Consider the following 16,893-nt stretch of genomic DNA (forward strand, 5'->3'; position numbering starts at 1 on the left):
ATCTGCCTTTGCCGGCCGCAGTGGCCGTGCGGTTAAAGGCGCTGCAGTCTGGAACCGCAAGACCGCTACGGTCGCAGGTTCGAATCCTGCCTCGGGCATGGATGTTTGTGATGTCCCTAGGTTAGTTAGGTTTAACTAGTTCTAAGTTCTAGGGGACTAATGACCTCAGCAGTTGAGTCCCATAGTGCTCAGAGCCATTTTATATCTGCCTTTGTCAGTAGTACATTTCAACAAATTAAATATATCTAATCATAACACTCTTTTAGGATATTCCTACTTTCGTAATAATACCGACCGTTTTCTTCATTTTGTGTAGCCTGTTGTATAATTAGTTTATTAATGCTGATAATGTGCATGCAACAATTGAAATGCTTTTTTCTTATCACGGCGAATCAATTAAAACATTGTTATTTGTGACTGCTTTTCGAGTGTTTCTAGCTTGCATTGGAAATGTGATTTTCACATGCATGTAGTACAGTGTGTCGTATTACAATATTACATCCATATTAGAGTAATCTCAGTGAGACTTCTATGCTTCACATCTTGGACCCTTTTTACCAGGAGCACAAAGGAATCACACCTGTGGAGATTATCCCTTTCTAAATTTTTGTAACAGATCGTACAGATAAGCCAGCATACTGGGCAGCGAGAAGATAACCTTGTTTTACTTTCCTACCATGATTCTTAATCAGATAATTTTATAACATTCCTTACTTCCTTATTTACTGCCCTCTGTCCCTTCTTGCGATCTGAAATCATCGCGGAGGCATATCATCCTATTCCAGCTGCCAATGGCTCATCAGTTAATGAAGTATGCATTTTTCTTGACAGAAGAAAAACAAAACAAAACAAAAGAATACAGATATAAATAACAGAAAAGTATAATGTACTAACGAAGAAAGATGAAGCGTTGAAATGGCGAAAAACGAAACACTACCCAAAGGCAATGAAATTTAGTACACAGTAAGGCAAAATTTATCTTATGGGCAATACTATCAATACTATCACTGCTCATATGCACCGTTCCGATGTGAGCATATGGCCGGGCTACTTTTCCGCTCCCCGCTTCAAATTTGCCACGGTGCTAGCGAGGCACGCGTGACGCGCGGCGCGAGAAACTGTGCCTCAACCACAACGCCGCGCGACCTGGCGCAGGCGCGTGTCGCCTCCCAGTCATGTCGCGTCGCAGTTTGCGCGGTCTCATTTGAACCAGTGCAGTTACAAAAACGCGCGCTGCGCTGCGTCGCGCCACACGCGCTATACGCGTCTCAATTTGCGCCTAGCCAATGTCCCGCATTCCGGTAATTTTCACCCCTGCAGATTATTGCCCCGTATCGTAAGCACTACGAATCAGGATATGAACTTAGGATTTATGAGTGTGATTATGTGCAGTTCCTTTCGTTGTCTCGTGTACATAAAAAAGAAATAAATATGTAGTACGACTGGGTGAAACACCACTTGCTGGTAGCCCGGGGTGACCACTCTAGTTCTCTGAGGTTGGCAGCGATCTGAAAAACAATAGGTTCCAGGGTGATCCGAAGTTGAAAGGTCGACTGTTTAGGTTGTAAATTAAGTCTGCGCGCGGAGACTCAACATTGTTGATTTGTGTTTGCGTGCTTCGTCGGGGTCCGTGAACTAATTTGCTTGTTTTACTTATCAATGCCACCGACTGTTAGAAAACGAAGTTTACAATTCACGAAGGACTTGCAAACGGAGTTCCCATTTTTTTTACAGAAGTGTACAACACCTTCAGAAGGGCGGTGCAAAAAGTGTAATGGGGTGTTCTCTGTTCCTCACGGCGGTAAACACGATATACAAATTCATTTAACATCTGACAAACGTAAAAGGGCGTAGACTGCTGCAGGTACATCATCTCTTTCAACTTATTTCCGTCAGGAAAACTTCGCTGACTACGAAGAACTTGCAAGAGCCGTAGGTTTATTGGCTTTCCACACGGTAAATCACAGAGTTTTAGATCGGTGGAATGTACTAGTAAATTAATTCAAAAGTGTTTCAAAGGTCCCGGCGAAGGTTAGAGCCCTCCCTCGGGCATGGGTGTGTGTGTTTGTCCTTAGGATAATTTAGGATAAGTAGTGTGTAAGCTTAGGGACTGATGACCTTAGCAGTTAAGTCCCATAAGATTTCACACACATTTGAACATTTTTAGTGTTTCAAAATAAGTTTCACTGCAGGAAAACTAAGTGCGAAACAATAATAAAGAATGTGATTACGGGTTTTTCTTTAGACAACCTACAGACAGAACTCAAGGACGTTCCATTTATCTTTATCTGTACAGACGTTTCAAACCACAAAGACCTCAAAATATTTCCAATACTAGTGCGATGCTTTCATCCAAAGACTGGAGTGAATGTAAAAATATTAGATATCCTGAATTTACCTGGTGAAACTGCAGTTATTATATATGATTCTTTAATGCACCTTCTGAAAACCATGAGCTTAAGGAAAAGTCATGGGAATTTGTGCAGATAATGCCAATACAGATTTTGGCGGAGTTCAAGGTGAAGAACAATGTAATGTTTTCTTCAAACTTCGAGAGGGCTCAGGGAGAAAAATAGTTGGTGTGGAGTGCGCAGCGCATATTGCACACAACGATATACAAACATCAGCAGACTTGTTACCGTGGACGTCGAATATATTGTTACGAAGATTTATTCGTACTTTTATATACACACAGTGCATGTCAAAGCTCTCAAACATTTCTGCGAAGAAGCAGAAATTCAATAAAAAAGATTCCTGAAATATAGCAAAACACGATGGCTTGCACTTTTGCCTGCACTAGAGAGAGCCCTGCAAATGTCTGTACCATCGAAATCTCAACTTTCTATCGCAAGATAAATGCCCAACTGTGCTACATGCACTCTTATTTAATGAATGTTCGGAGCTTTGTACATGTACATGACGCTTTATTTAATGACTCTGTGAAGATGATGGAAGGAGTTAGAATCCCTTTGCGGAAGTTTTACGCTTGTTTATGGATCTCAAAAACAAGTACACAAAGCACTTAGAATAAGATTATATTCCTCTGAGCATACGAAATAAGTTAAGAAGTCTTGTGGAGAATGGGCAAATCGACAAAAATTATTTTATGGGACATATACCTAACTTCTCTGATAGCTGCATCAAGTACCTACAGAAGTATATGCATCAGTACAATGATTTTAAAAAAAATAGCCTGAAATGGGCTGATGTGGAACATCCGTACCAATAATTAATTTTGTAGATGCCACCGACGACAACTAACAGTAGCTGAAGATAGATTGTTTGAAGAGGTAAATTACATTTCAGATTACGTCAGTCACGATGTTCTGAAGAGATCGGAATGTATGAAGAGCAGCACGGAGGAACGGTGGTTAGAGGTGTTCAAAAACTTAATGAACTGCACATACCACATACAAGCTGCCTGGCCTTCGTCCAATATGTACTCGGCTTACCAGGGACGGACACACCTTCAGAACGTGTATTTTCGTTGATGAATACTATGTGGAATCGGAAAAACTTCACTTAAAGTTGAAACACTACATGCAATGCTGATTGTAGAATTCGATATGGGAACTTGTACAAATTTTTATGAAATTCTAAATCAAAACCGAGATTTAGTAAAAAAAAAAAAAGAAGTCACTCATGACAGAAATATGATTTTAAAAATAAATGAAAACTTAATAAATTATATTTCATTTGTAATTTTAGCACAGTCAGGAAACATGGTCACTTACCCTCAGTTCCCATCCATATGCATAAAACGTCCTTCATTGACCTTAAGCAAAAACCATTCAAAAATTGCCAGACTCAAAAATTTTATATAGGCACTTGCGAAAATATTTATGAAACTGTAATAAAGATTAGAATTAAAAAATAGAACATCACTTATGTTAGATATACTATTCTAAAAGTAAATGAGTTCTTTTGTCACCTACGTTTCTTTCCTACTTTCAGAATAACCGACAAACTGAGTCACGTGTTCATAGTCCGTATCCACATCCTCGAAACGTCCCGCATTGCGATTTGAAAAACTTGGCCGCCTTATTATTAGTCATGTCAGTACAACCAATAATCCGACAAAAGTTCAAAGCCTATAGTTCCCCACTAAAGTACTGAAAAAGGAACAGTCATACAAAGGATCAACCAAAACTAAAGAAGACTAAACACACATTATCACAAGGAGAACTCAGGAAACAAAAAATGAGGGAAAAGTGTAGTGTAGCAGACAATGTCGCATACTACGATACATCTACATCTACATTTATACTCTGCAAGCCACCCAACGGTGTGTGAGGAGGGCACTTTACGTGCCACTGTCATTACCTCCCTTTCCTGTTCCAGTCGCATATGGTTCGCAGGAAGAACGACTGCCGGAAAGCCTCCGTGCGTGCTCGAACCTCTCTAATTTTACATTCGTGATCTCCTCGGGAGGTATAAGTAAGGGGAAGCAATATATTTGATACCTCATCCAGAAACGCACCCTCTCGAAACCTGGACAGCAAGCTACACCGCGATGCAGAGCGCCTCTCTTGCAGAGTCTGCCACTTGAGTTTGCTAAACATCTCCGTAACGCTATCACGCTTACCAAATAACCCTGTGACGAAACGCGCCGCTCTTCTTTGGATCTTCTCTGTCTCCTCTGTCAACCCGACCTGGTATGGATCCCACACTGATGAGCAATACTCAAGTATAGGTCGAACGAGTGTTTTGTAAGCCACCTCCTTTGTTGATGGACTACATTTTCTAAGGACTCTCCCAATGAATCTCAACCTGGCACCCGCCTTACCAACAAGTAATTTTATATGATCATTCCACTTCAAATCGTTCCGTACGCATACTCCCAGGTATTTTACAGAAGTAACTGCTACCAGTGTTTGTTCCGCTATCATATAATCATACAATAAAGGATCCTTCTTTCTATGTATTCGCAATGCATTACATTTGACTATGTTAAGGGACAGTTGCCACACCCTGCACCAAGTGCCTATCCGCTGCAGATCTTCCTGCATTTCGCTGCAATTTTCTAATGCTGCAACTTCTCTGTATACTACAGCATCATCCGCGAAAAGCCGCATGGAACTTCCGACATTATCTACTAGGTCATTTATATATATTGTGAAAAGCAATGGACCCATAACACTCCCCTGTGGCACGCCAGAGGTTACTTTAACGTCTGTAGATGTCTCTCCATTGAGAGCAACATGCTGTGTTCTGTTTGCTAAGAACTCTTCAATCCAGCCACATAGCTGGTCTGATATTCCGTAGGCTCTTATTTTGTTTATCAGGCGACAGTGCTGAACTGTATCGAACGCCTTCCGAAAGTCAAGGAAAATGGCATCTATGTGGGAGCCTGTATCTAATATTTTCTGGGTCTCATGAACAAATAAAGCGAGTTGAGTCTCACACGATCGCTGTTTCCGGAATCCATGTTGATTCCTACAGAGTAGATTCTGGGTTTCCAGAAATGACATGATACGCGATTAAAAAACGTGTTCTAAAATTCTACAACAGATCGATGTCAGAGATATAGGCCTATAGTTTTGCGCATCTGCCCGACGACCCTTCTTGAAAACTGGAACTACCTGTGCTCTTTTCCAATCATTTGGAACCTTCCGTTCCTCTAGAGACTTGCGTTACATGGCTGTTAGAAGGGGGGGCAAGTTCTTTCGCGTACTATGTGTAGAATCGAATTGATATCCCGTCAGGTCCAGTGGACTTACCTCTGTTGAGTGATTTCAGTTGCTTTTCTATTCCTTGGACACTTATTTCGATGTCAGCCATTTTTTCGTTCGTGCGAGGATTTAGAGAAGGAACTGCAGTGCGGTCTTCCTCTGTGAAACAGCTTTGGAAAAAGGTGTTTAGTATTTCAGCTTTACGCGTGTCATTCTCTGTTTCAATGCCATCATCATCCCGGAGTGTCTGGATATGCTGTTTCGAGCCACTTACTGATTTAACGTAAGACCAGAACTTCCTAGGATTTTCTGTCAAGTCGGCACATAGAATTTTACTTTCGAATTCACTGAACGCTTCACGCATAGCCCTCCTTACGCTAACTTTGACATCGTTTAGCTTCTGTTTGTCTAAGAGGTTTTGGCTGCGTTTAAATTTGCAGTGAAGCTCTCTTTGCTTTCGCAGTAGTTTCCTAACTTTGCTGTTGAACCACGGTGGGTTTTTCCCGTCCCTCACAGTTTTACTCGGCACGTACATGTCTAAAACGCATTTTAGGATTGCCTTGAACTTTTTCCCAAACAGTCAACATTGTCAGTGTCGGAACAGAAATTTTCGTTTTGATCTGTTAGGTAGTCTGAAATCTGCCTTCTATTACTCTTGCTAAACAGATAAACCTTCCTCCCTTTTTTTATATTCCTATTAACTTCCATATTCAGGGATGCTGCAACGGCCTTATGATCACTGATTCCCTGTTCTGCACATACAGAGTCGAAACGTTCGGGTCTGTTTGTTATCAGTAGGTCCAAGATGTTATCTCCATGAGTCGGTTCTTTGTTTAATTGCTCGAGGTAATTTTCGGATAGTGCACTCAGTACAATGTCACTCGATGCTCTGTCCCTACCTCCCGTCCTAAACATCTGTCGATATAAAAGAAAGAACATGTGAAATGAGAAAATTGTGTGTCAGTCCAGTGACCACCTATCTCGCAATATTATCTAAAAATAACATTTACTTTTCCTTCCTCCAAATCTTTCCGAAGTAGTGAAGTTTTCACAAGCGCTTGTAGCTATTCCTTTTTGTCCTCTTTGAGCGATTAGAAAGGCCAGTGGTTTCTGTAGCTCTTTCAAGCGCAATATGTAATGAGAGTTTTGCTTTCTCATTTGCAACTTCCGACAGATATTTGTGGGAAATACATATACATGGTGGTTATAACTAAACTTTCGCTACTAGAGACAGCCCCAATGAAAAATGAGTGAAACTTTGTGGAAACATTTGTAAGGAAGTGCGGAAGAGAAATAACGAATAAACCATTTGAAGAAACACATTTTAATTTCCACATGAGAGGGCAACGTATGTTAACTGCGTACCATGTTTACATTCAGGTTACAGAGTTTGCTAAATGTGACGACCATTGAATCCACGACAGCCTGGAACCACACTAGAGACTGCTTCCTTACATCTCTGCGTTCATCTTCGACCTCCAACTTGTGTTAGTCTACCGTTGATAAATCCTATCCTTCGGGTAATCCCAGTGCCAGAGATCTTGGTGGCTACACAGTTTGCAGCGATTGACCAATGATTCGGTTTTCTCCAAGTGTGTACGGAGTAACCGAGTTACCTCGCGGGCAGTGTGAGGTGGCGGAGCTCTATCGCGCTTCAAAACAGTCGAGTCCAAAGCACCTCTCTCCCACGGAGCAGGGAACACATGTGGTGAAGCAGACCACAGTATCGTGTGCCATTCGCACTGCACATCCTTGGTCCTCGAAGCCCGAGTTCCTCAAAGGAAAATGGACCAATCACGAACTTCGCCGTAAAGCCACACCATGCATTGATGCGTTCACTATGCGGGGGAACATCATGAACGTTCGTTGGCAACGACGTTCCCCAAATGCGAAAAATGTCAGCGTTTATCGCCCCAGTGAGCGTGAAATATGCCTCATCACTCCACGAAATGTCCTAAGGCCACAGGTCGTCATCTTCAACCCTGGCAAAAAACGTAATAGCAAGTCTGCTCGAATCTCCTCGTCATCCACCATTCGAATGATGGATCATTGAATGTTCAGCTGTCGTGACACAGCTCGTACACTGCTTGAAGACTTCGTATAGCATCCAGCATTCTCATCCATGGCGACAGTGACTTCTTCAACAGTGTGGCGCAATTGACTATCGGCCTCTCCCAGGAGGAATTTACGAATCGCCAGTTAATTCGAACTTCCGAACCGTGTTCTTCGACCCCAGCGCAGAAAGAAGACGCCACCGTATTCCTTCAATGCATCGACACTCACGAAGAGCAGCAGCTCTACTGCTGATGTTTTGATGAACAGCTTTACGAATAAAGCACTGCTCACTTTGTCCAGACCCACGTTGACTGTTTGTTACTATAATGCACTCTGATGCTTGTGTTTCAACCCTGCGTCGTCGTACCAGTATCGACACCTAAAGGAAAGTCTTGACAGTAACGCTACTAAAAACACAAATCCTTCAGCGCACAGTCTGAACGTGACTCCTATAAATTTGGGTATCCATATGGTTAAACTTCTACACTGGCACAAGTAGCTAAATTTTAATTATAACTGCTCTGTACTTGGAGCCATGTTGTGGGGAGTCTTCGGATATGACTTCGATCACAGCTGGTAGTGGCGGGCGAATCTCGTGGCATAATGGTACGTCATGGACACCCTGCATCAATTTTCGTTACCTCTCAAGCGACCTTATCGTGGTACCATTTTTCAACAGAATAATGCTCGTCGACGCATGACATGTGTCTCTATGAACTGTCTGCGTGGTGTTGAGGTAGCCCTATGGTCAGCAAGGTCAAGAAAGCAGTCAGTGAAAGAACATGTGTGGTACCAACTCGGACGTCAAATCCGTCCGATTCACAGTATCAAGGATATGAAGAACCTCTTAGAACAGTTTAGGACCACCTTGCCTCAGGAGAGAACAAAACGACCTGATAATACCCTTACCAACTGCGTGGTGTTGAGGTAGCTCCATGGTCAGCAAGGTCCAGAAAGCTGTCATTGAAAGAACATGTGTGGTATCAACTCGGACGTCAAATCCGTCCCATTCACAGTATCAAGGATATCAAGAACCTCCTAGAACAGTTTAGGACTACCTTGCCTCAGGAGAGAACAAAACGACCTGATGATACCCTTACTAACCTAATCAGTACATGCATCAAGGCCAGAGGGAGTGAAACGTGATCCTGATAATTGGACTCATACTGCCGAGTTCTTTGTAGATCTCAATCAATCGCTGAAATAACATTACATACCCTCTCAGTTCATGAAGTTTCGTTTCCTCCTTCATTTCTACGTGCTTCACTTTTTCTTGTCACTTCTTCTTGTCACTTTTCTTTGTATTATTTTCCTAAGTATGTTGTTTTTTGCACATTTTATATGCACGCCTTCGTTATGTGATCATGCGCGAGAATTCTTGGATCCACCATGGTACTGCCATTCCACTTGGTTCCCCAGTCGGTAGATTAAAGAGTTGCATTAGTTGTAGCCTCACGGATTAGTACAATTAGCAAGCAATAACTCTCCTTACCTGAAACTTGCATCAGTCCTCTTTGAATGTACTGATTGATGTAAATTTTATGTATTTTCCAATTTGTCCTTCTCATGTTCTCTTTGACGTCGGAAAGTGTGTCTTTCTTGAGATAAATCTTTAAAGTTAATGCGATGGAGAAGTGGTCTGTAAGTATGGGATATGGGCGTAGGGCATACTTCCCACTTACTTCGTTGCGCGATATTCGAAGGGTTAATTGTGAGGAATGTCGTCCATGATCAGTGGCCCAGAAGTAATATGAATATTGGCGACCCGTCATTGTGAACGATTAAATTAACCTGACTGACGATGTTCAATACACCCTTCTCTGTACGTGTTAACTGTGACATGAACCATGCTGAAATATTCGCAAACAACGTATGTGGAGTCTAGTCAGCTGATTAGAGAATAGCATTCCTCCACTTCAGTCGCTTTTGGTTTACAGTATATTAGCACAGAAGTTATAACAGTCTTAGAAGACGAATTCCAGCTGCTATCACTTGAAAGGGTTCTTACTGAAGTGTGGGACAATTACACCCATGAATCAATCAACAGTGTCGTTCCTTCTTTACCATTCGAATTACTATCCTGTTGAACGATGTATTAGGCACCTACTAAAAAATTAGAATGGGGTTTAAATCATGTCTCAGAGAACGCAGGTATGATAACGTCTTTGGAAACCAACTCTCTTTGTATAAGCTCTCTGTGTGCCATGGCTGATCTAGTATTTCACTTAGATACAACCGTTGATATCATTTGGTGTATCGAGGTGTTGTAGAATTTTCCCGATAGAAAAGACTGAATTTTACTTATAAATTCCATAATTGAACGGAAAAAAGTTTCTTGTGTAGATGCGTTTTTCTACCAAACTTTACTAGTTTGCGGAATTTTACAGTTTCATTCTAATTTCACTGCGACGATCTTTATCATGTTCAGTATATGAAGTTAAGAGGGGATACGGAAAACTGAGAATAGGACACAAAGGGAGGGTACTGGAGTGAAGTGGAGGGGCCTTACACTGTGAAACAAATAGTGGGCCGACAGTGGGTCGGCGTTGTTAGTGAGTCGGAATCCTGTGGTGCATTTTATAAAAGATTTGGAAAGCACATTGGTCGTCAGGTGATGGCGCTGTTCGTGCTGTTTCTGCATAGGGAAGGCTGCTTGTTAAGTTTTCAGTTTCCTTGAATATTGTCTGGTGCTTCGTTGCAATTACCTTGGTCTGACGTCAACGAGCGTATTCAGGGAAGATCCTGCTCAATGCAGCATGCATATCGCGGGAATCGTTGCACCGGTTTTATATAGATTGGTATTCAGTGCGAAAATGCTCTCTACAATTAACACAGTGTTGGGCAGGTTAGGACTGGCTTCTGATCTGATTCAATCGGAGATAATTGGAACACTGAGACAACGGCGATGTGTCCGTCTGTACAGAACTACGCCTCCTATACACCTTGATGTACTCAGGCAGCCTTTGTCAGTCAAAAGTCACTACGTACGTTTTATACACCGTAACTGAGCTCTTCCCATTTTTCTTTAGTTTCTTTTTCATCGCATCATGTTAAATGCTGTAATAGAAGATGTGGCAGCGTTTAAAATTATTCTTCACTAAGACGGCTGTTCACATTCCTTATTACGCTCTGACATTGAATTATGTGATGACGTATGCATGTTTCAAGATTTCGTGCCAGATGCAGTGGGGACTGCACAAATAAGTTGGCTGTCTTTGGCGTAGCTAGTTCGATTTTAATCTTGTTTCTTCCCAGTAAGATTATGTTTTGACATCCTTTCTCCACTGCGGATTTGCTGACAACACGAGTTTCCCTAATGCCACGAGGTGAAGCTTTCACGAATTTACAACGCGACACTCTACATATATGACAGAGGGGCCGACACCGATACCTCTGTGACGTTTACTTTTGTTTGCTTACTAACAAGGCATTATCCATGTCTGTCCACCAGTAAAAAAAGAGTGATTTGTGTCCATATTCCATACCACAGCAATGCTCACTTTCTTGACCGCATCAATAGTTACTGAAGGTTCTACCTGCGACATTTGCTCTGTGGCAGGTTGCGGCCAGTGCCTACGACCTCTCCTGTTTGTCTCGTGTAGCTTGTCCCAATAGTTTCTGTACGTTTGCCGCTCTTTTTTCTAACGTTCCAATCTGCATTGAGATAATGACCATGGTTTCCATATCGATATTCGTATCGTATGCTGCGTCGTTCAGAACATCCATTACTTCCTTTACTGCACTGCGTAACCGCAGTCTCCTGTGTTGGTCGTTGTTCTGCTGACCTATGTAGGTGAGGCTCCCTTCCTTCCGCATACATGGCACTGTCCATGTCGTCAGAGAATTTGCTCCACTCAATGTAAGGAGATTACTCACAGTTTCTTAAAATACTCTATAGATTACTGCGCCATTGAATATGTAGTAAGGAGCTGCTCTGCACTGACAGAGCTGGTTCGTTCTGTGTGTGAACATCTGCACATATAATGCAGCACAGAAAGCACAGAGTAGAATGGCCTGTCCAGAGAGACCCCTCCATTTTGGCTGAAGCTGCGGTACAGCTATCGATCCCTAACCAAAAAAAAGTGAAGCGCCCAAAAGTAGAGGAGGAAACGAAATGTAACTTCACAGGTTGAGAGGGTATGTGATGTTATTTCAATGATTACAAAATCGAGTCAAATGTACAAAGAACTGTGCAGTATGAACCTAAACACCATTATGACGTTGTACCCCATCCGGCTTGGTTGTATGCACTAACTCAGTTGGGACATAAGGCTGTTGTATCATCTCTTAAGAGAAGTTTCCCCACAACTGTTGTAACTACTGCTTGACACTTGACATCCTGGATACTGGGACTGGGGTGGGATTGATTTGAGAGCTGGTCCCCTGCTGGGGACAGGTCTGGGAATCTTGCAGGCCATGGGAGTATCTCAACACCACGCAGAGAGCAAATGTGTGGATGATTATTTTTCTGGCGAAACATGGCATCGCGATACTGTCACATGGGAGGTAAGACGTGAGGACATAAGATCTCCGTGACATACTGTTGTCCCATGAGCGTCAGCCATTACCAGCCGTGACCTGATGTCAAATCCGACGGCACCCCAGATCGTGATGCCGTGAGTAACGCCGTTGTCTCCCACCACAAAATTGGAAGAATGAGACTTCTTCCTAGGTTGCCGCCATATTCGCAGGCAATGGACATTCAGGGTAGTGCAGAACGTGTTTCAATTCTGAACATAATTTGATGCTATTCATCACGACTCCGTGCTTCCCACTGATTACTGCACTCCAAAGACAGCCTTGGGTGTTGAGGTGTTAACGGCAGCCTGTGCGTGGAATAGTAATTCCCTAGTTTGGCTACTGCTAGTATCTGACCAATTGTCTGGGATGACACAAAATGATGCAGGAATTGGATAACAGGAACAGAAGGGAAGGGGTCACGGTGTGCACGAAGCAAAATACAGTGATCCTCCCCTGTGGTGCCGAACTGTGGCCGACGGAAACCTTGATGACGAGTCCGCCTGCCCTAGTGTTCCCGTCCAGTCGGAGACTGGGCCTCTGTCACAACTCTGCATGTTGTACGACTCGACCACCTGGCTAAATGGAGACCCACAGTGAGGCCCTTTCAAATTATATTAGATGTTGATTGCACTTTTCACATGAATACGCCATATCTCTGTGTCCTTCACAATTATCATTCGATATATGATACTTTTCACGCTTTGCGTATGTTCTGCCAGGCCTGGTAATGGCACTGAACACTAATAATACTAATGCAATCTAGAAGCCGTTGTGTTAGGCCTGTTGGTCGATTATGGAATAACCGTGCTGGGAGGCAGCCCAACAGCTAACACAAAGAGTGTGAATTAGCATGAAATTTACGTAATGAGAGATTGCCGTACTGGAATTAAAGCCTGAATTCTTGTTGTAACTAAATTGGTGCCATGAACAGTCTTCCTTATAGTGTAAGAAAAATACAAGGCAACGTACCAATACTGAAGTCACACAAATCATATTTTTGCAGAAAACCTGGTGCTTACCAAAAAGTCAGCTAAATCTTGATGATTAGCATATATAAGATGTCTTGCAGGGTGCAAGAAATTACTACTTCTTATGATTGCAGGCAAAAATCATGCTTGTGAAAGAATATTGGCGTAATAAATAAAAATATTCTTGCATCTATGATAACTCTTACTATATGTATTTTCTTGCATTTTTTATCACACGTATCACTTACTTCTACATTGTTGACGCACGAGTAAAAATTGCACGTCTTTTTTGTTCGAGATCTAAGACACGAGTACTCTCAAGCGAGACTGAAATAAAAGTTGATAAAAAAAATTTGGATATTCCCCGGACATTGCTCCTTTGTTGCGATGATAATTTTAAAAGCCTATCTTTGCCGTCTTCTGCGGGAATGTACAAATGTCTTATTACTAAGGAGAAAAGAAAACATTCATAGAAATTAATAACGAGAAAAAAATAAAAAGGTATGATATTCTGAGAAAAAATTAATAGGTATTACGCACCGTTCTACGCGTTACAGACACATCCGTCAATGATGTGTGCATGTACGGAGTTACATTGATATCCAACCATATCTTCCGCGTGCTTCACTTTCTTTTCTGGATGTGAATATTGTTGAAACATGCTCAGTATTACCCGTCCCTACAGGTAAACGTATTGCCTGCAGGCGATCACGATCCGGAACGACAGCGGCCGGCTGACGCGCGACCAGATCGAGCGCATGGTGGCGGACGCGGAGAGATTCCGCGCGCAGGACGCGGTGGCGCGCGAGCGCGTGAACGAGCGCCACCGGCTGGAAGACTACGCGCTGGCAGTGAAACGCGCACTCGACGAGGTGGGCAGCCGGCTGGGCGACGAGGGGGCGCGGCAGCGCGCCGTGGCCGCCTGCGACGAGGCGCTCATGTGGCTGGACGCAGTGCCCGACGCCAGCAAGGACGACGTCCAGCGCCGCTTCAGGGAGCTGCAGGCCGTCTGCATGCCCATCATGACGCGCCTGCACCAGACTGGCCGCAACTCGGGGCCCACCATCGAGGAGGTCGAATAGGGTGTCAGGGCTGCCAACCGCCTAGCCCGGAGATAGACAAGCGCTCTGACGAGCTGCTGGAGATCCCTATGCACGTAGCACTCTGCCCGAATTTCGCCGGCCCAGTTTGAGGCCCGTACTTGCCGTACGACAGGAGGTCGATACTGGTGCTGACGAACTAGGTGCGTCGTGCGGAGAACGTGTGAACGTCGTTCGATTTTCCACAAATTGCTGGAGCTCTCTGCTTGCCTCACATTGGGGGAGACCAAAATTTGGAGTGTAACATATTGGGGATCGAGTGTGTTGACTGGAGTACCCACTGCTCTGGTTGGATGATGTACATAACGCTAACTGTACTGCTGTCAACTTACACTACACCAGACAGTGGGAGCTCTGTATGTACCCTGTGGTGTGCCTGCAGTGTGCCATCCCTGGAAAAGGTTTGGTGTAGCATTGAAAGAGATCACATTGGTGTCTGGGCTACCAGCTATCCAGGCTAAATGACAGCTTCAAAATATTGAACTTTAGTAGCTCTTTAAACATATTTCAGTATCCCTGCAGCATATCAGCACAATCCGAGATTTGCATTTACCATATGGGAAATTAAGTGTATGTCTGCAGTCCCATGTTTTGGGTGGAAAATATGTGTCAAGTAGAGCTTCAGTGAGCTGTAGGAGTTCTTCACATACACCATATCAAGACTTGGGGGAACTCTACAAAAGGGATTGAAAGTGGTTTACGAATTACCAAATGCTGTAGTTGGGGATATGCTCAACGCTGGCGAAAATGGTGTTAAGTTCTGCTGCAATGAAAAGCGCAGAATTAGGGCACACACCATACCAACTTTAGGCATTAATCATATATAGTGTCGTCCGCCTGTGCTTTACATGAAAGCTGCTAATGTTGAGTGTTACCACAGTGAGCTGCATCATGACGAGAAGCTACAGGATATGTCATTTTAGGTGTCTGTAGTATTACCTGCTCTGGTTGAAGAAAATGAGCAACTCCAAAAGTCAAGTGCCGCTTAGCAAGTGTTAAAAGTTCTTTACGTGCAGCTCAGTATGCCATCTTTAGCAGGACAGACATGGTGCCAACACTGGTGTTTTCAACTGGTCGATAAAAAAGGCGTGTGAGCTCTTTATTGATGTTGTGATTTACCAGTAGTACCCCATCCCTGGAAAAGGCCTGAAGTACGTATTAGAAGACATCCACTTAAGTGCCTGGACTACCAGCTAACCAAGCTCTATAATGGTGTTAAAAATATTGCACTGCAAGACTGATTCAAACGTATTTCGGTTTCATTGCAGCATGCTAGCCTAATCTGAGGTTCTACATCAACCATATGGGAGACATGATGGCGCCTTCAGTACCAGCTACTTTGCGTGGAGCATGCATAATTGTATATTGAAGCTCCATCAAGCTGGAGGACCTCTGTATATACGCTATATCGAGATTCGGGAAATACTATATAGTGGACAGTTAGTGGTGTTGTATTACCAGCTGTCCTGATTGGAGACGTGCTGTAAACTATCAAAGATGATATCAAGTACTGCTGCAAGCAAAATGACGCTCTCTTCACGCATACACACTATAGCAACTTCAGCCATGAGTGATGTATAATGTGTTCTGCAGTGATAACTGCCTGTGTTTTAAGTGACAACTGTTGACATCGTGTATTTCTCCTATGAGCTACATCATGATGTGTTCCCAGTATGCCAATCTTGAGCAAGACAGGAACACATTATAGGACATCAACCAATAAACCTGTGGCATCAGCTATGCTGACAAGAGTTGGTCCCCAAAACGACTAATGAACCTGCCAACTTCTGTTTCACTGTACTGGAGGTATCTATGTATCTTTCTCGGATGTCTAATCATGTCGACTTAGGTCAAAACAAGAGAACCATTGGAGTTGTGTACAGAGTGATCTGCGCTGGTTGAAGAATGCGATCCACACTAGCAATGAGATGTCAGGCGACATTTACCAAACTGTGAGACCTCCTTATATGTATCTGGATGTGCTTGCAGTTTACTGATCCCAGCCACGAGTTGGGATTCACTACTGTCACATTGTTACCTGTACTGACTGAAGACTTTGCCATTACACACACAGTATTCCTTGCATGCAGCATACTGATCCCTGCAAAGATTTGAAACCCGATGTACAAGGAATTGACTGATGATAAATTGAGTACGTGCTGATTTGTGTCATGGTACTCAAGAAGGAATTGCAAATTGCAGTAGCAGTTCAGTTGGTACAAATGTCTTCAGTAAACGAGTTGTTCTTTGCGTTTTTGCGAAAGGCTCATCATACCCAAGCAACCATCTCTTAAAGCTCCTACAGTCTTGCATAATAGTATCACAACCGTGCTACGAAGAAAGTTGCATTGTTTGTGACTAGCCTCGCGAACACAACTTGCCGACAGAACAGAGGAAATAGACAGCAATGTTCGCCAGAGTGGCGCTCTTATGTGGAAGAAACTGGCTTGTTCTGCCGTGGACAGAATTGATCGAAGGCATTTTGTCAGATTGAGACTATATTTTACAGTTAACTAAAAGAGGCCTTCACATTTTCAATTAAATCTCATACATCCAGAGATTCGTTTATCTAATGTA

At 43.1% G+C, this 16,893-nt stretch overlaps 1 protein-coding gene across 1 annotated transcript in view; it reads left to right on the plus strand.

Annotated features, from left to right (window-relative positions):
• Positions 1-14,298, plus strand: part of LOC126236920 (heat shock protein 70 B2-like) — a 133,766-nt gene extending 119,468 nt beyond the window's left edge. The window contains exon 8 of the mRNA XM_049946579.1: positions 13,921-14,298. Coding sequence (XP_049802536.1) covers positions 13,921-14,298 — 378 coding nt within the window. The remainder of the gene's footprint in view (positions 1-13,920) is intronic.
• The last annotated feature ends 2,595 nt before the right edge of the window (positions 14,299-16,893 follow it).

The sequence above is a fragment of the Schistocerca nitens genome, chromosome 1, assembly GCF_023898315.1.
Source record: "Schistocerca nitens isolate TAMUIC-IGC-003100 chromosome 1, iqSchNite1.1, whole genome shotgun sequence".
Lineage (NCBI taxonomy): Eukaryota > Metazoa > Arthropoda > Insecta > Orthoptera > Acrididae > Schistocerca > Schistocerca nitens.